The sequence below is a fragment of the Acipenser ruthenus genome, chromosome 8, assembly GCF_902713425.1.
Source record: "Acipenser ruthenus chromosome 8, fAciRut3.2 maternal haplotype, whole genome shotgun sequence".
NCBI classification, from domain to species: Eukaryota; Metazoa; Chordata; class Actinopteri; order Acipenseriformes; family Acipenseridae; genus Acipenser; species Acipenser ruthenus.
Window position 1 is genome coordinate 34,734,605 of NC_081196.1, and position 26,547 is coordinate 34,761,151.

General features: G+C 37.1%; 1 protein-coding gene across 1 annotated transcript; it reads right to left on the reverse strand.

Moving 5' to 3' along the window:
- Positions 1–5,387: 5,387 nt before the first annotated feature.
- On the reverse strand, positions 5,388–26,257 carry LOC117407027 (seven in absentia homolog 3-like). The gene is made up of 2 exons (XM_034011559.3): positions 25,871–26,257; positions 5,388–8,746 (listed from the first exon to the last, which is right to left on the reverse strand). The coding sequence occupies exons 1-2, from the start codon at positions 26,006–26,008 to the stop codon at positions 8,153–8,155; spliced, it is 732 nt and encodes a 243-aa protein (XP_033867450.2). The 5' UTR covers positions 26,009–26,257; the 3' UTR covers positions 5,388–8,152.
- Between the last annotated feature and the right edge of the window lie 290 nt (positions 26,258–26,547).

Here is a 26,547-nt window from a genome sequence, read left to right on the forward strand (position 1 = left end):
AAAAACAAATAAACAAGAAATAGTGTAACCAGGCTTTCCAAGACCTTAAGCATCTCATCCCTCAGGGGGCCGCTGTGTATCATCTGATACCAACTCAAATTACACAGCAACTTGCTACAGGGTTGAACATTTCCCAGTTATCTTGACTAATGTGTTTTTCTTGTTGTTTAAAATCACATTTTATATAATTTTTGGTTTCAGTCATCACATCCTGGTGACTTTTTAAAACTCAGAAGTTTAAAGCACCACTACGACCTTCAAATGGCTGTCAAACACGTCTTCCATGTAACCAGTAACCTGTAAGAAATTTCTCATTGAAGTAGTTCTTGCATCCGCTAGGGCAGTGTTGCAGATGGACACCCTGGAGTACCAGCTGTTCTTAAACACAAGCCATGTTTGAGAGCCCATTTTTATTATTTTATTATTTATTTATTTCTTAGCAGACGCCCTTATCCAGGGCGACTTACAATCGTAAGCATTTGAGGCCACAGAGGTGCTTTTAAACTTCTGCATTTTAAAAAGATCAGCAGGCATTCATGCTGGATAGATCAGCAACAGAGCTACCAGAATCTAAAGGATGGAGTCAGTCATGGTTTAGACATCAGCCTAGCTTTTCATTCCTTGTTTATGTTGTCTAATTTCTAATTCAAATAAACTGTGTTCCCTTGGTCAGACTATTCACTCCATGCAATTCATGAAACAATTTTTAATGTACTGCCAGTGTATGTTTTCTATCGTTTATCAACAAGCAGAAGCACAGAAAGAAGTTCTTAAGGGCAGCAGTGTGGAGTAGTGGTTAGGGCTCTGGACTCTTGACCGGAGAATTGTGGGTTCAATCCCTGGTAGGGGACACTGCTGCTGTACCCTTGAGCAAGGTACTTTACCTAGATTGCTCCAGTAAAAACCCAACTGTATAAATGGGTAATTGCATGTAAAAATAATGTGATATCTTGTAACAATTGTAAGTCGCCCTGGATAAGGGCGTCTGCTAAGAAATAAATAATAATAAAAAGTTATATAATGAATCAGTAGATCCCTGATTGGTGGGCATTATGTTTTTTGGTTTTTTTAACCATGTCAAGCTTTGAAAAGGCACCAAGATAAGACCTTACTGTATAGCTGGACCTACTATCAAGGTAAATTGTCCTATACCTGTATTTTCCTGTAAACTGGCCCTTCACTGATTCACTGTTTTCAATATTTCACTATTGTTTAATGTACAAGATATACAGTGAAATGTAAACCTCCTTTGACCTATTTATGGTTTGCTACTGTATGGTCATTTTGAAGTTATCTAAAATGAATGGCACACAAATATAAGAGGATCTACAATATGCACAGGAGTTCCAAATGTACACTGCTTTTTTTAAAACATTCAGATAGTTGATGTAAAAAAAGAGCTGTATTCTACAGTATTTGTGGCCTAATACATTAACTTGTGTTGCCTAGACCAGACATTGTTGTGGTATGGAAATGCACTAAACAAAAAAGTGTAAATGTAAAATCTTGATAAAAAGGGCTGATTGAAATATTACTTTCAACCGTCCACTAGCATCTTCCCTCCAAAACACCTTGAAACACAAACCCCTCCCCCACCACACACATTTTTATTCTAGAAGTGTCCTCGGTAAATAGCCTGAAATGCGATATCAAAGCCAGCGCTGCCTGTTTGATATTTTCTAAAAAATATATCTTGGGCTGAATTAGGAAGAAAGGTCAAAGCCTTGCAGTGGCTGTGTTATGCCAGGACCCTGAAGCACCTTGATTCAGCTCTGCCTTATGCCAGTGAACCCAGGACTGCTGTATAATCACCTGGGGTTAAGCTGCCACTGTGTTGGAGTCTCCTTGACAGCCATGCACTGGTGTCAGTGCCAGTCAATCTGCAGATAATGGACTGGCCAAGGTCAACTCTGCCTGTAATTGCCTCATACCTACCTGGTAGTTATTTTAGCTTTTTCTTTCTGTTTTGTTTTTACTCAGTGCTTTCAAGTACCATTTAAAAAACAAAAAATACATTTTTCAGAACTGACTGCTGAATTATTTTTTCTAAACCATCAAGCATAATTTTCAAGCAGCCTATAGATAACACAATTCAAAATCACACTTATTTTTGGAGTGGTCACTGAGCCATAAGGGGTTAAATTAACAAAAATTCCAACTACTTCTAGAATGGACTGGAAAAATTGGAGTGCTCTGATTGGCCAGTGTAAAAATGAAAATTCCATGCTGCACGTCCACACTGTTCTAATCTGATGTCCTTTGGGGAGGAGGTCTGCTAAATTACGAAAGGTTTGCAATGGTTTTTATAACTAACAACAAGCAAAATAAAGATTAATTCCACACAGGACAGATTGGAGCATGGGCTGTGCTGCACATAAACTAGTGAGTAGAGGATAAAAAATAGCCTTAAGACTGATGAACTGGAGAGGAGAACTGCAATAAGAATCTCTCCCTTCCTGCATACTGAATCAAAGCGATTTATTAAGGCAGGTAGAGCAGAAAAAGGTAAACAGTGTGACAGTCTCACTGTTCTCAGTTCAGTCTCCAGCGGCCACTGACAGTGCAGGGTTTAAAAGGGGAGTTTAGGGATTAAAGAGGGGTGGGTTCTGAAGAGCATCAGCTAGGGAGGTGTTGAGATAAATTCAGACTAATGGGGAGAAGTTTTCACATACATTACAGTATGAAATCCAATGAGTGCTGCCTCGTGCTGTTGGTTTTCTCTAATATCTTCTGGTTAATGACTTTATCAGCAGTCTCGACTTCATGGAGGTCTAGGATTGAATGACAACATGTATTCCATTCACGATTGATGTTCACTCTTAAATGTATGGTTTATAAAAATGTCAATCATGCTAATTAAATAAATGACTGGTCTGGTTATAGACTTTCATGAGGATCTGGTTAAGCGTCAAAAGAGGTAATTCCCATGGAGTATAGTAACGTATTCATGAGCTGTGTGATAAAGCTTTTTTTTACTTGACATGAACGCAACACGGTCAATTTGAATAACACCTGGCAAGGACATAAAACTACCCCAAAACAAATGAAATAATTACTATGGTGCTACCATACCTATACTTTATAAATACCATTATTTGATTTAATCCAGGCCTTGATGGCACAATAGTAGTGTAGAAACATGACATTTTATTCAATGATTATTAAGCAATGGTACTGATTAATGTATCTGTGGAAACAAGTTGGGGGTGGGGAGGTGGCCATAGCAATCTCTTCTGAGCCCATGCACTTAAATCCCATTAAAACCCTAACCTGATTCCAGCTCCAAACTGGTATACATGCAGAATATATACTTTGGGGATCAATTCCTCAAATAGCTTGAATCCAATTAGATGTGTGTGTATGAATGAGGCATCTGAGCCAACATTAAAGGACAGGCTCCTGGCAACAGTCAAATGTTTGAACCATTGAGATATTATTCTAGGACACCAGTCCAGATATTGTATTGGCTCATACCATTATGGTACCATTGTAATATCAAAAGAATGTTCCATTGTGGTACAATTCCTAATACTATTGTAACTTTCCTTGTGCTACATTTACTCCTTACTCCAGAATCATTGCAACTGTAGTGTCACTTCAGTTAGTAAATGAGGGTAAATTGGGATTACCAGAATCCTTTTTAAAAGATTGTCCTAACCTCTACTGATTTACCCTTTCTCCTAATATACAATTCTGGGTAATAATAATGATGGTGACTCTGACATCCTATGATTAAACCCATCATTTTGTTTTCTGAGGGCTTTATCAAGCAGCACTCAGAATAATCCTGTGATGGTTATCTGTCGTCATGTCTGTGTGAGTGAGCAACCTTTGCATCTAGAGTCTTTTTATTGAAAAATGGAAAAGCTGCTTACTCAGTGCAAACACTGCTCTGAATCTGTAATGTCCTTATGGCTTCAAAAACAAACACAATGCTTAAAAAGGATTGTAAAAGGGAGACTATTGAACCATATATGTTTTCAGTAGAGTGTGCTGCTAATTTTATTGTCATTTTTTTTATCTAAAAGCCTTGTATTCAGACCAATTTAGATGAAACCCAAGTGCTAATAGAAATGTCATTTCACAATTATATCACAGGGGGGAAATGTTAATGTGAATTTTTAGAAGGATAGTGAGACAGTTTTTCAGCACAAGAAAGATAATGGGGTCTAATTTGATGATGTAACCTGCAAATATAGAGCTGCAATTTCACTGTGCTTTTATAGAATTTCACGAGGTAATAAACACCAGCTGGATTAATATAGTTGATGATATTTAGACCTGTCGCATTTTAGATTATAAAAAGCAGACTGTATCTGTCTGTGTATAAAAAAGAAGCCACTTTAAATGGTCAGTGCAAATGTAGAAGGGTGGAGGCGGATGCAAACTGCTGACCTCGTACACAGCATGCAAGCATCTTAACCACGTCTGCATTCATGGTTTTAGAGCATTTCATCTCATCTCATCTCACTGACTGGGGACAGAATCTGTAATGGCAGTGCATCACACAACACTGCCCATTACTCAGACTTTAGTATTTAATCAACGAGTTGGATTCCTATATATTTGTCTGACTAAGATTCTTCATCACTTAATGTGTGAATGCAAATGATCTGTAATTACTGATAATTACAGTCTTTTTGTAAAAAAATAAAATAAGAATCTTAATATGAATTCCAAATCTTCAACACAGGTGCAGATGTTTGGGACTTGAAAATCATGGTTTTTGCTGATTTGCATACTTGATGGATGAATGCAACTGATTACATACTGTAATTAAATTAAGATTCAAAAAAGAAAAAAAACAAACGTTTCTGATAACTGCATTTGACATGTTATAAAAGCATCTTTTATTTTATTTTATTCTGTTTAACTTGTACGTCCCAAGGGCTACTTAATTAAGAGGAATACACTGCACAACAATTAAATTACATTTGCAAAGTCAAGATTAATTGCTCTAGAGAGCGAAGAAGAAAGATCAATTTGGTGATGACCAGATGACCAAGCGTATTCCACAAGTGTTTGACTGGTGGGACAGTATATATGTTTTTTACAACGTATGGCTCATTCACTGATCCACACATCTTTTAGCCACTGCCCCAAAACTATGTCTATCTAATACAATTTTGTAACAAACCAAAATGTGTTGTGTTTTGTTTCTACCTAATTAAACATCAAAAACAGTGTATGTGAATAAACCTTAAAGAGTAAGTAGTTGGGTTCCGAAAAATATAGCATGTCGCTACAACTGTTTAAATAACGTACCTGTAATTTTTCTTTTCATTGTTAACATCCTTACAACTTTTTACACTTATAACTTTAAAGTCTGTTTCAAAGCTTTTTTTCAAAATGGCTACTCTAGTGCACTGGGGTTTGAGATAAAGCAATAAAAAAAAAAAAAAAAACATAACAACAAGTGCTCTGGCTTTTCTATTCCGCACCACATCATGGATCATGATTGCGGTTTTACCTGTTTCACAATGTGGGCAATAATCCTTACACTATCAGTGCACTACAGCGGCCATTTTGAAAAGAGCTTTGAAACAGACTTTAAAGTTATAAGTGTAAAAAGCTGTCAGGATGTTAACATGGAGTTTTGGGCCCACAGTTACAGTATGAAACTGAAAAAACATTTATCTTACCAACCCGAGAGGGTCACACTTTATAAGTTATTATGCCGTGTGTAGTGTCATGTGACTTTTTATTGTAAGAGACTCATGCAGTTTGTATGAAAAGACTGCCAAGTGAAGATGCTCAAACTGTACATAATGATTTCTGTTATAAGAGACATTCAACACACGATATACTAACGTATTAGAAATCACAAAAAACAATGTGCTCAGAAGCTATTATTTAACATTAAAAAACTGGTCTTGTTTTTTTAATTAGAGAACTGTGTACAGGATGAGATCTATACACAGAATGAGATGTACAGGAATTTTGACGAATGATGATTGGTTGATTCCTCATACTTGATTTATAGTACTTTAGGGATCCATTTATATAAAACATCTATACATGTTTTATTAAAGATTCTGATGATTATTAACAAGGAGTTTATTACAATAACATTTTAATGATACCTTACGAGTGTAAACACGATTATGTTATAAAGGTTTCTTAGTTACATGTTCTTATAACACTATATTATTAATAACTGTCTAATATTATATTAAAAAAAAAAAAACCATTTATAACACATTATATAACACATAGATACATTTTTGATAAACCGTTTCCATAGATAGATATGTTAATTATTTCTTAAGAAATGTTAATCGTTGCAACACTTTATCAAAAAACATCAAAAACATTTATATCAGCAAAGGGTTTTAAACATTTATTACAGACAGTCTTAGGGGTAAAACATTCACAGTTCATAGGAATTTAAAAACATTCTCATTGGCTCTGTATTTCTGTCACAGTCATTGTTCACAGTGGACTTCACTGCTGTGGATCCTGTTTTACAGATGGCTTGTCATAAGGAGAAAATAAATGTAAAACATAATCCAAATCTCTACATTGCCAAGAGCAACTTAACAGAAAACTATTTGGCTGGCACGCCGTCTCTCAGTCCCATCACATTTTACTAAGGTCAGCTGCACAGTCCATTTGTGTTCACTGGGCAGGAAAAACATGTACTTACACCTCTGAATCCCATTTCTCTTACAAGTCTGAAATCAGATTTACTTTATTTCATCTTAATTTTCTCATTGTATTGAGCTAGTAAGTAGTTTGCTCTGTGAACAACGGGAAAGAAAATGAACAGAATAGACCAAAGTGCAGTCCAGAAGTACATCATAGACATCCTCACAGAAGCTTGACCTTTCATTATATAAAAAAATACTTTTATACAATACAAGACACACATTTAAAAGTAGTGCACATGATACCCCTAGAGCCAGACTGCTGCATGTATGCTCGGTACTGACTCTGGAGGTGCGATACATGCAACAGAGAGCGTGACTGAGTTGTAATATTTTGTTTCCACTAGAGTCCTGCTTGTACCCAGCTTTTCAGCTACTGTAGTTGGGTTTAAGCCTCCCCCTTCTTGTCAATGGGAAGTCTTCTCAACTACACCTTCCATTTTTTAGGTGCATATGTTTTATTAACACATCTGTGTTATAGTAGAAGCAAAGCTTATTGCAGACCCAAAATCAAAATCTGTTCCTTGTTTGTATGATACATGGAACAATACATGTAGGTCTTGCAGAGTAGGGTGATTTTATTTGATCTAAATTCGCTAAATACTTTGACTCAACAAATAGGTATATTATACCAAACAGCACCAAAGATGCACTCTGACACGTTTGATTTTTATAAATTGGTATCAGTTTGAATAATCTCTATGGCTGTAATTAGCCACTGTTTAGATGAATTGAATAGACCCCAATAGCCCCTGTACAAGTTTGCCATAGTAAAAGCATAGTATAACAAACCACAGGAATGACAAAGCAACCATATTAAAAAAAAAATGTGGTAAACCATGGTAAACCTATGGTAAATGCACAGTGTAACCATGGGAAAAGCATGGGGAAACTGCTAAATGAATGTGCAAATGATCTGTGATAAAAATAAGGGAGGAGATACATTTTATACCAGCAATAACATGGAGATTTACACAAAATGCCCAATCTGCATGTGCTTTGGTAATGTCCTTTAGTAGCTAGTTTCTGATCTGAAGTGCTTCTGTTCGCCTCCTCTTGGATGTACTTAACCTAAGTGCTTCTGCTTTTATGAAGCTTTCTTTTTCAGTGATTTTTTTTTTCATTGGCAGCACTAAAAACACCACCCCTTTTTCACATCAAATCTAAGTTCTTCAATGTAAAGCAATTGATGACGATATAACTGTAATGACAAATTTAAAAAAAAATAACAAGTCTTTCTTTTTCCTAATTTTTGAAAGATTTCCCCATAATTCTTCAGGACTGAATGTAACTGAAGAGTTATTCAATGCGGTGCTAAGTTATGCAACATTTGTCAATCTCACAGGGGCAGTGTTTTTTTCTCTTCAGGTTTTAACACTTTGAAAGCAAGGTATGGATTGACTCTGAAGCCTGCTGACAAGTCACAACCCCAGCTTTCCATCTTCAACATTTCAGTACCAGGTAAAGGATTAGCATATAGATCCATACTGCCTGTAGTTTTTTGGTTAAAGTGTAAAAGATGTGTTATGTTTGTCAGCAGATATTGAAATATGGATCCCCAGTTTCCCTTTGTCTGAGAAGAGGTGAGCAAGAGAGGCATTGAGCACTAGGCAGTCACTCTCTGCGATCACAGTGCTGAGCCCCTCGGAGAAGGATCTCACAGCAGACTCCCAGCTCAGTCGCCTGCGTTCGCTGCTCAACTCCAGCCTGTAGGTGAACATTTCAGCCACCCTACTGGGCCCCAGCAGCATGACGGCAGCAAAATACTGCTGGTGTCCCTGTCGCCGCTCCTGCTTCTTGAGCACCAGCAGGAACTGCTGCCCCAGGCAGGACTGCACCGTCACCCAGTCCTCTGCATCCGGGAGGTGGACGTCTGATGCCAGGAACATGATGCGCTGTCCCTGGAGGGTGGAGGCCCTGTGTGTGTCTTTGAGGTGGAGCGCCACCACCTCCAGGTCCCCCTGCCACCCACAGGAGAGCAGAGGGCAGGAGCAGGGGCAGGGGCTGGCTACTCCTGCATCGCAGGGATGAGAGGCTCTGTTCTCAGTGTGACCCGCACTGGAACTAGAACTGTAGCGACCACTCCTGGCTGATGCATCCTGGGAAATACAGAAAAACATATTTTAATGGAGAGTGCTACCTCCACTGTGTCCCCAAAGTTTATTTTTAAGTTGTAATTTGAATATAAGTTATCAAAACGGAGAATACTTGCTAAAATATACTATTTGATATCTGAGAGTGTCACACTAGGTGACCTAGGAAGTGCAAGTAGAACAGACTACCTAAAAGTAAGGCATGATAGCAAGCTTTCTTTAACCTAGTATAGATATAATTACTTAAAATGAAATGTGTTTCTTTCAAAGCTGCACATGCAAGACCTAGATACTTGTGAATAGAAATGCAAGACAGGTAAAATGCATGGCTTTAATTCATTAGATATATGGTAAAATCATTTTTACTAACATGTACCTAAGGTCCTACTTCAATTGAACTTTGTTATGTGAGATGACCACTACAGAGAGCTCACACTTACCAACAGATTTGTATTGATGTTAATAGTCATAGTAAACAACATATTCTACTGAACACAGAGTGATTCAAATTCAGTGCAACAGAATTCATTTAATGGAAAAGTTGTATTTTGTTTTCAAATGTAACATTTGGAAAATGGTAATCAGCAGCAATAAGTTCTACTAATGCAGTTATTGGCTTTCATAGGAGGAGGCCTTTCAATTAATGATAAAGAAAAACAACATTACTTCTCGCAGATGCTTTGCTAACTAATGCGTTGTGCATATTTCCAGATATTAATGCACAAGATTGAATACCTTGAAGTCCAAGGCTGTAAAATTGGAATGAACAATAAACCAGTGTGTGGCGCAGTGCTATTATTGTTCATTAACTTAAAAAAATAACTGTTCTCTGCATGCATCTGTGATTAATTTGGTTTCATTAAACACTTTGGCGAGGATCATTTCTAGGGCTTTAAAGGAAATACAATCTATTTGAGTTATTTGTTTAACCAGGTCCCTTGAGGTCTAATTCTTAAAAGTCGGCAAGCAATAGTCTTTACATATTTATTACAAACTACACACACAACTGCAATGGTTTCAAATTTTAAGCACCAAAAACAGCAAAAAAAAACAATTACAGCAAATTATGGTAAAAAAATTGAATCTTAAGGTTTATCTAGGTGGCTATGGCATATGAGCGCAAGGAATTCTGAATGAATGAACGTTCATGTAAAAGCAGGGTTTTTTTGCGATCTTAGAAGAGGTATTTCTCTATGTTGAGGAGACTCAATGCATACAATTCATATATATATATATATATATATATATATATATATATATATATATATATATATATATATATATATATACAGTATATACAGTCACAGACAGAAGTATTTGGGCAGTTAAAAAAATGAGAAAAACCACAAAGAAAGTGGTTTCTATAATTTCTAATTGTTCTATTGAAAGATGTCAATTAAAGTAGACATTCAATAAAACATCAAATTATTACATAACATGCATAAAATGAAAAATAACATGCAAAAACTAATTCCATTCTTTGACAAAAGTATTTGGGCACCCTTACATTAGTATTTTGTCTGCCCACCCTTTGCTTCCTTTACAGCTTGCAGTCTTTTTTGTATTTTGAAACCAGTTCCTGTCATCTTTCTGGAGATATTTTTGTCCATTCTTCAACACATACAGCTTTGAGTTCTGCAATCGACTTTGGTTTCCTTTTTTCAACAGCAGCCTTCAAGTCAATCCACAACATCTCGATGGGATCCAAGTCTGGGGACTGAGATGGCCAATCCATAACTGTAATCAGCGCTCCAGATAAGGTTTTGGGTCTGGGAGTAACTTACCTTCTAATTTTAACACTGAGAGAGTAAAATGTAGTTTCAGGGGGTAAAATGCAACATTACCTTGAAGTCATAAGTAATCTCGATTCAATACTGTACAATCTTTAATGGTAATGGGGTAGGCATTAAAATTGAGCCTTCCATTTTAACTTCAATGTTACTTTGAGCTACGGTACAACCACGCATGTGTTCTACAAGGTCCTTTATCGGCTCAGCGCATTTTTTTCGAGGTATCACTGACTCTGCAAATGAATTATATTACTTATATTTTAATATTCATTACACTATACGGGCAGCAGTGTGGAGTAGTGGTTAGGGCCCGGAGGGTCGTGGGTTCAATCCCAGATGGGGGACACTGCTGCTGTACCCTTGAGCAAGGTACTTTCCTAGATTGCTCCAGTAAAAACCCAACTGTATAAATGGGTAATTGTATGTAAAAAATAATGTGATATCTTGTAACAATTATGGGTCGCCATGGAAAACGGCGTCTGCTAAGAAATAAATAATAATTAAAACTTCAATATAAAGCCATCCAGGTAAATAAAATAAGGAAATGCACTAATAAGTTATAAAACAGTTTGTTTAATATTATAGAATTGTTCGCTTGTGAATTTCTTGACCATCTTCTCTCAATTCTTGTGTCTTTTGCCGGGTGCTCGAATGATTATTCTTCCAGATTTTTCAGAAATCTTTCTTGGTCTTCCACACCTGGAGCTAGTTGCAGTAGTTCCTGTTCTCCTGTGTTTGTCAATAATAGCCCACACAGTGCTTTTCGATAAACCAAGTCTTTTTTTTTTTTTTTGTTGTATCACTGCCATTTTGAGATCGTTGCTGTACTCTTTAGTTTTAACCATTTTTGTTGAATCACAAATTTCGAATTTATTTTACAGCACTTGATGATTAAGTATTTATTAGTTCTATAATTATCATCAGGTGTTGGTTTTCAATCATGATAATTGTCAATAATTAGCAACAAATGGGTTTCATACAAAATATGTTGATTGCTCAAATATTTTTGTCAAAGTATATATACGATCATATAGCGCTGTGGTTATTAATTTGTGGCATTACTACGGTACTCTCTGAAAGTTCATGGGGTATCCTGTATATATGTGTCTCCACTCAATAATTATGCTTTCCTCTAAGATGAACCTTCCAGATATTTTTTAAATAGGCAGAAATAAGCCAAAGAGACTAAAGTGTACTGGCCGCTTTATTATTATTATTATTATTATTATTATTATTATTATTATTATTATTATTTAAACAGTTGGAGTATTTACTCTATTAGCCATCTAGATCAATTATATAGACCCACAAAATATTGGAACAGTGCATCCCACTACTGTTGCAATACTTCAGCATACAACATTGATTAAGAAAATCCAAAATGTTTTTAAGACCACTAGTAAGTGTGCATTATTTTATTTTATATATTTTAAATAGTACACCCTTTGTTAATAATTATTTTTTTAATTTAAAAGATGTTGTAATGGAACAAGCATTCAATATCACCCACATTTCTTTGCCTTGTTTTGACAGCCAGTGGTGCCGTGCCCTAATGGCTTGCAGTAAATGAGTAAAAAGGAATTACTTGCTAAAACAAAATCTGGGCCAAATCCAAAACCACTCTCAGTTTTTTTTTTCTTTCAGACAAGCACTAAAATACCCTCTCTAATATAAAGTTAATGTATCCATCTATTTATTTATTTATTTATTTTTTATTTTTTTTGGGGGGGGAGGGTGCTTTATGGGGAGAGCTTTTCATTCCAAACAGTATTAATAACTTAAAACAGTGTTAACATTTGTACATGCTTGTGGCTGTGTGGCAGGGTGAAAGCTCTGCCGAAGCATGGGTATGTAGGTGTATAAATAGGGTGAGCACGGGTGTTAGTTAGGAATGATTACGATTGATGTTGGTATTAGAGGTAGAGGTGAAGGTGGATGTGGAGGTGGAGGTGGAGGTAGAGGTGGGGGTGGAGGTGGAGGAGGAGGTGGAGGTGGAGGTGGAGGTGGAGGTGGAGGAGGAGGAGGAGGTGGAGGTGGAGGAGAAGGAGGTGAAGGTGGATGTGGAGGTGAAGGTGGAGGTGGAGGAGAAGGTGGAGGTGGAGGAGAAGGTGGAGGAGGAGGAGGAGGTGGAGTTGGAGATGGAGGAGCTGAAGGTGGATGTGGAGGTGGAGGAGGAGGAGGAGGTGAAGGTGGATGTGGAGGTGGAGGTGAAGGTGGAGGTGGAAGTGGAGGTGAAGGTGGATGTGGAGGTGGAGGTGAAGGTGGATGTGGAGGTGGAGGTGGAGGTGAAGGTGGATTTGGAAGTGGAGGTGGAGTTGGAGATGGAGGAGCTGAAGGTGGATGTGGAGGTGGAGGTGGAGGAGGAGGAGGAGGTGAAGGTGGATGTGGAGGTGGATGTGGAGGTGGAGTTGGAGATGGAGGAGCTGAAGGTGGATGTGGAGGTGAAGTTGGAGGTGGAGGTGGAGTTGGAGATGGAGAAGCTGAAGGTGGAGGTGGCGGTGAAGGTGGATGTGGAGGTGGAGGTGGAGGTGGAGATGGAGGAGCTGAAGGTGGAGGTGGAGGTGGATGTGGAGGTGGAGGAGGTGAAGGCAGAGGTGGAGGTGGAGTGTTTTGCAGACCTTTTGTTTTGGCCCTTGTGTCGTTTTATTTGATTAATGTGTTTTGTCTAATGTTTGTCCGTGTTATTTTTGTTTATATGATTAAATGCGCGCATTAGTGCTTCAAAACTTGCAACATCTGTGTCTGTTTCGCTTCCTGGTCGGAACATCATGGCCAGTGATGCTGTCCTGTCACCGTCGTTTTTTCCTTCCAACTAAAATTGGTTCTACTAGAAAAAAACACACAAAAGGTGCTATTATAAAGACCAAATATCTTCTTACCAGTTTACCACAGTAATCTTTGTAGTGACCTTCTCAGTAATCTTTGAGAAGGTCACTACTATCCCGCAGTCTTATGATCCTTTATAGATTGCATGTTTAGCATAACTGGCAGGCAAGGGTTTTGAAAACTGCTGTGAAGGGAGTGAGATTGTTTTCACATTGCTATTGCAGCCTGAATGCTGCGCTGCAGAACCCACAGTCTTGTTCATTGGCAAATTCAAAAACTAATCTTCAGAATACCACAGAAGTCATAGTTTGGTGAGGGCTATGTGACTATGACAAATGCAAGGGGCAAATACCTATAGTGAAAATCTCTACCAGCTTTCACAAGCTAAATTGAATTATTGTCTCTTCGCTAAAGCAGCTGCTTTTCCTGATTGCAATGAACTGAAAGCAGCACTAAAGAAAAAAGATTGCCAAAATTAAACAAGTATAGGAATTGGCATTGCAAATAGCCATTATGTATTATCACCTTTGCGGCTAAATTATTGTGTTAAATTATGTATTTATTTTGCCATGGAAAGACTAATAAAGTGAGACTAATACTCCAATGAATCGCAATCGCTTACCTTTAGTCTAACATTGATGACACAAAAAGTCCCTGTGGGGAACTAACTAGAAGCATGTTTTAATTATCTTTAGTAAAAAAACATGTGTGCTGTCCTCAGACAAGGATGTAATGGAAAAACAGAAGCAATATAAGGATTGGAAACCAAATACTGGTGAAGAATTATTGTGTGCAACCCTAGAGCAAACCCACTACTTACCGTACCGGTCTCCTGTGCTAAATACATCCCTACATTATCTTTTCTTACCATAATCATGGTTGATATTTATTATTCACATACACTGTGTCTCCTTACAACCATGCTGAACATGTGGCAGAGTGTAGAAACAAAATCAGCAGCCACAGAAGGGTTGACAGGTATTTAAATATGACATTCTGCCTGAGCTGCAGTTAGCTTCAAATATATGTACAGTTTCATTCCATAGTTGATAAACCAACCCTTAGTTTATCAAGGTATATTGGAATGGCAATTTTGCAGTTGGCCATGCTTTTACTGGGCTGTACCAAGGTTTTTACAATGCATTACCAAGTTACCAGTAATTCACCATTGTGAACTGTTGGTTACTATGGCAATGCTTGTATGTGCTTTACCATTACTATGCTTTACTTTACTTTTCTATGCTTCTACCCTGGTGTAGTTTTAAAAGGGACAGTAGGTGAGTAGCAATCAGTGTAATTATGCTAATGCTCAAAAATAAATCAGAGGGATTTTTTTTACAGCAAACAGACAGTTAAGGTAAGTGTTCCTTTAAAATAGTTTAATAACATAAAATGGCACTGCAGTTCATCTGTTTACAGCGAATTATCAGCCCCTTGGGTAATAAGAGTGACTGACAGTAGATAATAATGCCCTATAACTGTCAGTCACTTCTCTGACCCCTGGGGCAAGCCACCCACTTAATTGAAACCATGTTGGAGTCACTATGAAGTTGTTACTTGCTGTTATGTATGTGACATGGTTGCTAAATGCAGGGGTGTACTGATTTGAAAGAGGATGTGTCAGTTTACTGGATTATTAGAATACAGGGTTATTCTGTTTTATTAAATGGTTCTGACAAGAGAGACGGTTTATATATTTCGCTTGTTTTATTTTGCCATCGGCTACAGTGTTGCTGTAACTAGAACTGTGATACATCCTAATGCATAATGCGTTGTTTAAAGTATTTCTTGTTTTTCATTATATAATGTTATTTGGAGGTCAGTATAATAATAATAATAATAATAATAATAATAATAATAATAATAACAACAAGTTAAAAATAATTAATGAAATACTGTGTTCTTGAAAAAGTTATATAAAATGGTTTTGTTCCCTGTAAAATAGTAATTCAAAGTGGAAAGTCATTTTTTTCTGTTGGAGGGGTCAGAAATCAGGACCAGAGGACAAAGCTGGAAATGATGTGTAGATAGCCTATGACACTGTTTTACACAGAGGGTATGGAATGGGTTACTTTGCCATGTTATTGATGCTGAATCAATGGCACCCTTTATTATTATTATTTATTTCTTAGCAGACACCCTTATCCAGGGCGACTTACAATTGTTACAAGATATCACATTATTTTTTTACACACAATTACCCATTTATACAGTTGGGTTTTTACTGGAGCAATCTAGGTAAAGTACCTTGCTCAAGGGTACAGCAGCAATGTCCCCCATCTGGGATTGAACCCACGACCCTCTGGTCAAGAGCGCAGAGCCCTAACCACTACTCCACACTGCTGCCCTTAAAACCCTACTTGACAAAGCTTTGAGATCAGTCAACTACTAAGAACCAGTCAGAGGAGCATTGGTGGGCTGAATGACCTCCTCTTGTTTGTAAATGTTCTTCTTATGTTCTTATGTTCTATATAGACTAGAGGTTACTGAGTTTAAATGTACATGAGCACTGTACAGGCGATCAATAAATACCAGTGGTCAATTAGACATTCCCAGCCACACAGCATCAGATTCCCAAAACAATACTTTAGCATTGCTGGTTATTTTCTTTGAACTGTCTAGAAATGCCAGCCCCCCAAGGCTTTATTACAAATGTAGAATGACATTTAGCCGCTTGATGTATTTGCATGCGATACAGAATCTTTGTGAAATTGTATAATCTTATTGTCTAAAAGCTTCACCTGTTGATTTAATCCCAATGGCTTGACTTAAGCTGATATAGATCTACTTTCTTGGCTGTTTCTTAAAGGATTGATTTTTTTTTTCTTGGTCTAAGCATAAATGCCAATAAAACTAAAAGCTCAAAGCACCTAAGAATGTCATGATTTATGAAGACAATCAATATTTCAGTTACAGTGAATTAATCATACAGTGCTGTATACAGGCCTTTTAATAGAATGTAACATATCGCAATACTGCACAGTCACCCATGTCATCATGGCTTCAGATATATCAAAGAGCAATTAAAACATACATCAAATATGCACTTACATGGACTGTTCTTATGCTGTAGTGTATACTGATCAAGTAACCTAAAATTAGCTATTTAAATCTTGAGGCCTTTCCCAATTAGCCATACCTCTTTTAACTTTTAACTTTGTGTTTACTTTACTTAAAAAAACATTTTTATTTTCATAGTATTCTTTGTCGTGTTTAAAAAAATGAGATTAGTCCCTTAAAACAGTACTTATATACTTGTATTTAACAATTATCATTATTAGGTATGGATTTTCCTCTTCATTAATGTGATTTATGTACCAGTACTTTCAACGAACTTGATCTTTCAAAATGTCTTTATTTATGTAATGTCTGAGCTGTAGTTCACCAGAGCACGACATCATACAGCAATTTAAATATAGTGAGGAAAATTGCTTTAAACAGGTGCCCAACCATACAATATCAGGCATTATTGGCTTAAAGACTAAAGAAAATCTCTGAACACTAATTGGATACCCACCCACTTCCACTAAATGGAAGAAGACTGTGACTCTTGTTAGTGTGTGTCGCTATCCAAGGGACTGAAAGAGTGCATTTTCTTGGCTTGAGTATTATTACAAATTTCTGAACCATGACGGTCTTTATTATTAGTACAGTTTTCAAACTGAACATGTCTCCAGCTATCTGTCCTTGCCTGTCTATATACTTATTATTCCATTATAATACTACACTGTGAGAAGAATGTAGCCTTTACACAAAACACATATTCAGGTGAGGCTTCCATCATGTGGGGTTCAGAGTTTGGGTGAGCAAAATTCAATTTTTTTGCTTTCATATCAAGCATTCTCAGTATGAAATAGACTTACTAGGCAACTTAAATGACCCCTTCTCCACAAATGGTGGTGAGCCCTGTTCCAGCTCACTGAGCTTACTCCCTACACACAGCCACTAGTTGAACATGTGAGTGTTGAGCCCTAGAAAATGCTTGGAATAAAAATATGAATGTTGAGCATTAGTTTGTAATGGAGCACTGTACCTTTAAGACGTAGACGGTTTTGAACGTAGAGAGGTTGAAGGTCACAGCGTGAAAAAACGAACGAAAAAAAGAAGTGTGCGCATGTGATAACAGTGAACGGCTACATATGGGGAAAAAATAAGAAAATACAACTAAAAATGCTAGATCTGTGAGCAGAAAAATACTGAGTTGTATGTACAAAAGAAGTGATACGCCTTGCTTTGTTAAAAACTGATTCGGACCGTGGCTTAATAAAGTTGCAAAAAGAAGAAGTAAGCGGACTGCCGCGTGTTTCTTTTTAAGGGTGCAACATGAGCGGCACTGTTGTTTGTCAAATACAGCAAGCTAAAGAGAGATCTTACTGTAAAAACGTGTCCATTTTTAAAAAAGTGCAGGAAATAACTACAATTATTTTAAATGAATTATAAATCAACTGAAGACTACTTATAAGCCCCTGGTTTTGTAATTTAATCGAGTGCATTCTGTCCTTTTAAAGAAATGTTTATTTTCATGGCCATTTGAAGTAAATTGCTTTGGGAATGTAGCCCATTGTTGTGTGATTAGGAATAATGTTTTTGGAAATTACTTTTTGTAATTATACTGTAACGCCTAAAATGTAAGTATTTGAATGTAAGAACCAGCTGATACTTCATGAGAGAGTCTGATATGAGGTTGAGGTTAAGTACTTTCAAACGGTAAAGTGACGCAAAGTGGCACATCTCTCTTTGTCACTGAGGAAATCTTCCCTGGTCCCAAGGCTGACCTATAATTATCTTGTCAGGCTATCCATCACTAAAATATACCAGCATCATTTAGGTTTAGTGCTTTTAAAAAAAAAAAAAAAAAAATTTGCAAAACAGAAGTACTCAGGTCATATCATAACCTCTACAGCTCTGGAGATACAGTTCTCTGATGATGTATAATCTCAAACTGATTAGGATGAAAAATGAGGATACCAATCAGGCCGCCTTTTCCTCTCCATTGCAGGTAACAGTTTAATAGGTCCCTGCAGGTTTGACTTAAGTGCTGATAAACTGAGCCAGTGGACAGTAACTTTGTTTTCCAAGATCAATTGATCCGCTTGAAAATGACAGTGAGTGGGCCTCATCAAATTACAGCATTTCCAACTACACTCTACAGTATGAAAATATTTCACATTCGGTTCCATGGCATATCAAGGGAGGATTACACATTTCAAATTTTGGTTATCAGTTACGCTATGGTTTCATAAGTGTTGGTCACCAGGCTCAAAGACATTGATGGAAGTTGAACATAACATAACATAATTGTATGTAAAAATATTGTATAATGTGATATCTTGTAACAATTGTAAGTCGCCCTGGATAAGGGCGTCTGCTAAGAAATAAATAATAATAATAATAATAATAATAATATCATTATTACTAATTTGAATATATTAGTACTCAGTCTTGCTAAATGGTTGATATTGGATTCCCCTACAATCCTTCACAGCCATCTCATTGAACAAGTTATAGCTTCTACACTGACTGGGCAAACAATTGATGAATAGCTTTAATGTGGAAACAGATGTAGCTTGTTCAGTGTTGAAGGTTTCTGTAGCACATCTGTTGCTTGTCACAACATATTGTTGTATCTGTGGTCTTGATCCGTCATGACCCTCTTGTGACTGGAGTTTGTGCTTCCTGGTCCTAGTTTCCTACAAACTTTGACATTTCAGGAACACCCAGGAGTCTATCTTAGAAACAAGAGTAATGAACCCAATGCACGGGCACCAGCTATCATGCTCCTTGTGAAGTCAATGAGATCCTTCTGCTTTCCAGTGATTGTTGCTGAATAGCTGCATACAACTCTCGCACAGCTTCTAAATGTGTCACGTCATGTGACCACATTAATTTGCATGCAGGCGGACCAGGGGATGTTCTTATTTTACTTGCATTCTTACGCATGCAATTGCATGTTGTGTACATTTTTGTAAACACAGGTCCTGAAAACTAAGTCAAGTAAAGGCAAATGCCTAAAAATGTTTGTAAACACAGGTCCTGAAAACTAAGTCAAGTAGAGGCAAATGCCTAAAAATTGGCAAATGCCTAAAAAGTTATGGGTGTAATACCCAAGGAAGTACTATGTTATTAGGTTGTAAATACCATAATGAAACTTCAAAAAATCCACCTGGTTGAAGCTCACACTTTATGCATCCTGCTGGTCACACTGTCATTGTACTGAGTATCCCTGCCCTTGTTGATAGCAGCTCAAGTGACAAAATAAAATGTCTTCCAGTGATTTTGAAATGTAGGTTTTGGGATCTATTTTAGTGATCTTAACAGTAACAAATCTAAACACAGCTCCCTTTTTCCTCTCTATCAGTCTTGTTAGTAAGGGTGTGGAGAAAGTCATTACTCGTACTTGTCTTTAAGAAGTACTTATCGGCAGGTATTTCATAAATCCAATCCATTCCTTAACATGTTGATTTCAAAACAAGAAAGCTGTCCTCCCTCATGTTTAAAATTGAGTACCAATCAATGGCAATTAACTTCCGCATTGAGTGTTATAAAAGCCTATTGGAAGAATATTGGTGCTCCCATTTTTACTGCTGTACCAAGGCCGTAAACTGACAATGAAAAGTATCGACTTTTCATTGTTTTATGCCTTTGGCTGATCAATCTGTTTTTACAAAAAGGAAATCTATGGCAATTAACTTGATTGAGCAAGCCTGTAAACTGACACTTGTAAACGTGAGGAAGGATAGCTTTTCTTGTTTTAAAATCAGTACGCTCATGAATGGATTTATTGAATACCTGCAGATAAATAACTTCTTAAAGACAATTCTGAGTACGAGTAACAAGTTTCTGCACACCCCTACTTGTTAACATCACTACACAAATAAAAATATGCTGATGTCAGAATTAACTCATCAGCCCCTAGGAATGAGATCCATTGCATTCTCCTCCCACTTAATCAAAACCTGCCCTTGAACGTAAACACAAATGGGCATCCACCTAGTCTCAGGAAGTTGATTGTCTTGCGTGGGTCATGACCACTTGATGTCCTCAATGATTCAGAGCGACTTTTTCAGAGTATCGCGTGTCTTGCTTATAATAATGCAAAGAGCACTGACATTTCATTACCTGTTTCAACAGCAGGGATCAGGATTCTTTCCCATAGGGTGCTGCTGTAATGAATTGGCACCTCAGAAGGTTCAATTGAATAGAAAAACAAGGACTGGACGTGAACCGCCAACCAAATGAACATCTTACCATTCAACTAAAGAGCAAGTTCTGTAGTTGAATGCTGCATTCGATCATTCGCAAAGCTTGGAGGATTAGGCCTTAGCGCCATCTACTGGTGCAAGACAGTATAAAAACAAGCCACATGCCCATAAAGCAAACTTTATGGGAAATGCATTCTGCTACACTGGCATGAAACATGGAGAATTTAGGGACACATTGAGGGGATTCAAACATTTAAGTGTGAGAGTACAGGAAATCAGGAAGATCTCAACAGGAATGATAGTGAGTGCTTGTGCAACTGGCTCCTTCCTCAATACAGTGGCATTGAATAACCTTCCAGCAATACAGAATACTGGGTGTTCCTAACGTTTGCAGAAAACCATCATTGAAAAGCACAACTCTAGTGGGTCATGACAAATCAAGCTCGCAGACATGTGAAATAGACAGTGAGCTACAGTGGCTCAAATCATGGAAATATTCAACACTGGACAAGACATACCAAACAATATGCCAAGAGCTATGCGTTGTTAGGTAAGTAGGCCATTCTACAATGTGTTGTCCAGTCAGTGTAACAATGACTTGTTTGTCATATTTATATTAATCGACTTTTTAAACCTGTGTGTGTGTGTGTGTGTGTGTGTGTGTGTGTGTGTGTGTGTGTTTATGAAGCGTGTTTTAGCTGTGGTTTTGACACATACCTACTTTAACTATTGTTTTTCTGCAGCTGCAAAACCCTGAGCTTGAATACATGAATAATTGAGTATGGCTGAGGAGCTGTAAACATGAGTGTATGTGTGGGCTGGGATGTGTAAAGAGAAAGACAAATGACTTAGATAAGACCAGCAGCAACCTCTTACTCTGCATGGGATGGTCCTGACAGATGGAGAAAAGAGCTGCACAACACAAACTAAGAAGAGGAACGGCAATAGATAGCTCAATGTGACATGTTTCAACACGGCTAAGTACAAAAATAAGCAATGCAAAAGTTAACCATGAGGACTCCAGGATACTACAGTAGACAGGCAACATTTTACACTGTTAAAAATATCTGTCTGGGTCTCTATTTATTAAAATGTTGTTTTTATCTGTTTCATTGATCATTTTCTGAATATAACACATTGTGAGCATGCCTGAGCCATTTCATTTATCATCCCTTGTGAACCCCCACCCTTGTTTAATGCACACCCCTTGTAAAAGGTGCTGTTCTGGTAAGTATAGAGCAGAAGGGTAAAGCAAAAAACAATACTTAGTAGGATCAATGATAATTTAAGCTGTGTTTATACATTATATATTATAAACATATAAATTGTGCATTATTTTACACTTGTTATAAATTCATACATTCCCAATATAAAATCTCTGGTCCCAAACATAAATAAAGGCATAGCAGTTTTTAGTGACAGCTGCAAGATAAATCGGTCCATATTCATGTGCTGTAGGTTGTGATATATCATGCAGTCAAGTATGCCCCGTGAATACAATATGCACCCTGTGCATAGCGTGCCGCAATGCTTCTAACATTTGTCAAAGACTTTGTGACCAAATCTAATACCGTTTTCAGACCAGGCTAATATGGTAGTAAGAACGTCCTCTGTTAGACTTGCTACTGTCTGCCTTCACAGCAGTGGAAAACTGGAGTGAGTTCTCCTAACTCCTGTATGAACTAATCCTGCCTGCAGAAGTAATTTCCATCATGCATTTTTAATTTAAGAAAAAAACATGTGTGTAAAAATAACTGCACAGGACTTTGGTGTTAGGTAACCTCTTGATTCTTCCAGAATACAAATCTGGATCACATCTCTTGGTTTCTATAATTCTTTGTGCAGATCCAACAGAAAAAGCAACTTGGTAGGGGTAGGAAATGCTGTACTGTATGTGGAATGTCTTCCAGCCTCTAGGGGCAAAGTGTGGACAGGTTATTTATTTATTTAGCAGATGCCTTTATCCAAGGCGACTTACAGAGACTAGGGTGTGTGAACTATGCATCAGCTGCAGAGTCACTTACAATTACGTCTCACCCGAAAGACGGAGCACAAGGAGGTTAAGTGACTTGCTCAGGGTCACACAATGAGTCAGTGGCTGAGGTGGGATTTGAACCAGGGACCTCCTGGTTACAAGCTCTTTTCTTTAACCACTGGACCACACAGCCTCCTATAGGTTAACAATTAAACTCTGGAGTATCTGATGTACTTACTATTTAGACATTTAGACACAGTATAATACTGTCTGTAAAATATGTTATCTACTTATCTAAATGGTGGCTTGCCAGCCTGAATCACCTAATAGATACCTGATTCACAGCTACAGACTGCATTGTGAAAAAGGTAAAGATCTACTGTACAGATTTCATTTAAATGTATCAACAGCTTTAACTACAAAACACTCTGTAACACTGCTCTCCAAACACAAACAGAGCTCAGTTGAAATATTCCGTGTCATGACACCAGAAGATTCTGAATCACGGTGATGCTATCTGTTTGATGGATGGATCCTGGAGTAAGCCACTCAATATGGAAACAATGGAGCTGCTTTGTTGGGATGCACTCCTCCATGCAAACATTTGGGTTTGAACCATTTGGGGAATTGATACACTTCTTTATTTAACATTGTTTCCATAGCAACCTATTTGATGTTTTCACAACATGAGCGCCAATGTTTGGACTAGGCCGATGAAATAATTTCCATCTCTTTTCTAGGAATTTTGCTTGGCAAACGTATTTGCTTGACATGCAATTAACCGCTTGTTGACATGATATGTTATAAAAAGCAATACCTATGCACCAGTGGTGCTTGTATCCAGCATTACACTCTCATTGCAATAGTCAATTATATTGGTGGGTTTCTGTCCCAACACATTTTTCAGACATATGTCTAACATTGGTTATATAGTTTTGGAATAATACTTGTATCCTGTCACTTTCATTTGGTTACATGTCCCTTTTCATATGTTGACTGTTTATTTACAAGGAACTGAAATGCAATATCATTGCACATTGCAATATATGGGTAATGGTGTATCAGTTAAATGTATTTATGCCACACAAAATAAATGGTTACAGTGATGTGATTTTCAGCAACTCCAGGAACCAATTTTCTGTTTTCTTTATAAAGCAAACATGGACCTATTCTCTGATTCATTAGTAGCAGTCATTGTTAAGGCAATAACACCTTGATTTACAGTCAAAGTGACAGCAACCAAACGCTTACACAGTTACACAGGATAATCAAAATGCATAGAAAGAACCTTCCCTAAACTACTGAAGATTGCAATGAAATGAACCAAGAGTCACTTGTTAAGTAATTCTGACGAACCCCCACAACTTGAGTGAATAAGTATGGAGCATATTAAATGCATTGCTTGTGCATGCTGCATGGCCATTGGACAAGACAACTGAAACCCCTCAACATATTGTTTTGGCAAATGAGTTAGATCAAAGGGAAACTGTAAGAGCAGATAGGGGGGAGGCTGTGGGTTACAAATGATCACGAATTCAAGGAAAGGTAGGGAGCTGTATTTATTAGTTATTGGTTCATTTAAAGGTAACTCCACAAAGTATTCCAAGTGAGGTGGTACAAACTGCAAGCTTGTTACTACTCAAACTAAAAGAGCAACTATGGTCATCTGTGTTTTTAATTTGCTTATTTATTTATTGTTATATCACAGATGGTCTTCCCAAAAGAAAATGTTTTATTAACAAAAATATATGTTTACACAAGCCACACATGTTCTTGTAATAAATATTATTATAATGAATGTGCCATTAGAAACCCATTCAGATTTTTAGAACTGTAATTAATTAATTAATTAATTAATTAATTAATTAATTAATTAATTAATTAATTAATTATAGTCCACAGTATCTCAAACTCAATACACAAGAGCATCAAGTGAGCTGAATTCCAGTTTGTAACATTTACTAAAGCTAGATGTTGTCCAGATTATAAATTGACGGGGCGGTTTGGTGATATTTTGACCCCAGCTTATAAAGCAGACGGGCTATCACTATCACTATTTTTTCCAATTCAGCCCAACTCAGTTCCTCTGAAATTAACTTCCCTCCACAAAACTAATACGTTTCTAGGGGATGTGGCAAAAGAAATGTGACAAAAAGCAACAAATAAACTATATATATATATATATATATATATATATATATATATATATATATATATATATATATATATATATATATATATATATATATATATATATATATATATATGCTCTAACCTTAATAGAACAGTATCTCCAGGGCAGTACTGTGCACAATGTCATTTACAGTGTACAGCTGGTTGGGAGTAGATTACAATGACCCTGTATTATCTCTGAAAGCCACATTCCAGTCTTTAATAATGATCCAATATGCAGCTCATGCTCTGCCCTATTACAAGGTGAGGGAATGACTCCAATTAATGTAAAGTTTCCGGTTAAAAAAAGAAGGCTTAGCTCAGCTCCATCCCATATTTTGAACGTTGAACTGCAATGGTTAAGTTGACAACTGTGGTGACAGCATACTTCACTGGGATTAGCTCAACCATGTGTGGCTTTATGTCTATATGTTTCATTCAATGGAATGTGGAATTCTACTTCAGCCAAATTTAACAGCTTGTAGCTGGAACTATTAAAAAGCTGGCTATATTAAATTCTTTAACTTCTTTTATTTACCTCCACCCTGTCCTTAGGATTCACTGTTCACCTCCCTTTAATACATCTACTTAATTTCTGTCAACTACTTGCATCTGTGTGAGTTTAGTCATCCACAGAAGAAAATAAAATCGTTTTTTTTTCGTTTTTTTTTGGTAACAGTTATTGAATGCCAGTATGTAAAAGGGTCTGTTTTAAAAGTATTATTGTTTATTTGTGTTTTATGTTTAAATGCTGGCTGTATTATTCTTGTGCTTTTTAAACTCTTTCAAAAAGAAAAACATTAAATGATCTTTGTACTTGGAATGCATATGCAGAGATATTTAAAATGTAATTATGTGCAAACTAACATAGGTTTTTCTATTAAATTCATATTCAAAGTTACCAAGAAGTTTTTAAGTGTGATTCTTTTTATTGAACTAACAGTTCAAATATATATTTACACAGGCCAAACGTTTCATCCTCGTCGTCGTCTTCTTGTTTGAGTGTATAAAGGATGTTTTATCCATGTGTCAATAAAATAAAACACATTTTAAAAAATAACCTTTTCCCCTTAGATAATGCAAAAACCGCATAGTGATTTATATATCCAGCAATGTCAGATATTGTCTGACATGCACACTTAACAGAAAACAATATGAAACTTACCCTGAGGGGATTGGCCGGGGTCACAACACACACATGTTTTCCAGCAGCTGAGAAAGCCCCCCTATGTTTGAAGGTGTGCTGAAACCTGAGGTGTATGAGGTCCGTGAAGATACCAAAACACTGGGTGAAGAAGAGCATTACAACTTTCTTTAAGAAAAAAAATCTTCTTGGAAACAGGACACACAACCCTCCACTAACCAACTAGCAACCAGCCCTTCTGAACCAGACCAAGAGGGAAAGTAGAGAAAGCTGTGCGAAGCCAGCAGAGCAGAGCACAGCACAGCAAAGCAGCTTCATAGTCCTTGTCAAAACCAGAGGCTTTAGAATCTTGCAGTAATGGCACAGCCAATCAAAAGGACAGAATTGTTATCCTTGAGGTCCACAGACAACCAATAACAAATGTCTTCCCCGGGAGAAACTCTCTGATGAATAGAGCTGGCTGCTGGAGAATGTATTATTGAACATTACCATACATCAGCACTATGCATTAATCTTCTGATTACCTACATCCATATCAACAGCACTGGGGACACTTAGGCACAATTGATTGTTTAATTCAACCATTTAATAAATTACATACAACTTTTTTTCTGAACAGGGAAAGCTTTCTTTTACCAACAAGGATATTGAAAATGCTATAAATTGTGTCGTACAGTAAAACTTGTAGAATACAGTAT

Excerpts from the sequence above, each read along its gene's own strand:
- LOC117407027 (XM_034011559.3), bottom strand. The coding sequence starts at position 26,008 with ATGCTCTTCTTCACCCAGTGTTTTGGTATCTTCACGGACCTCATACAC. Across the intron at positions 8,747-25,870 it reads CCCCGGCCAATCCCCTCAGG|GATGCATCAGCCAGGAGTGG; the intron begins GTAAGTTTCATA and ends TGTATTTCCCAG.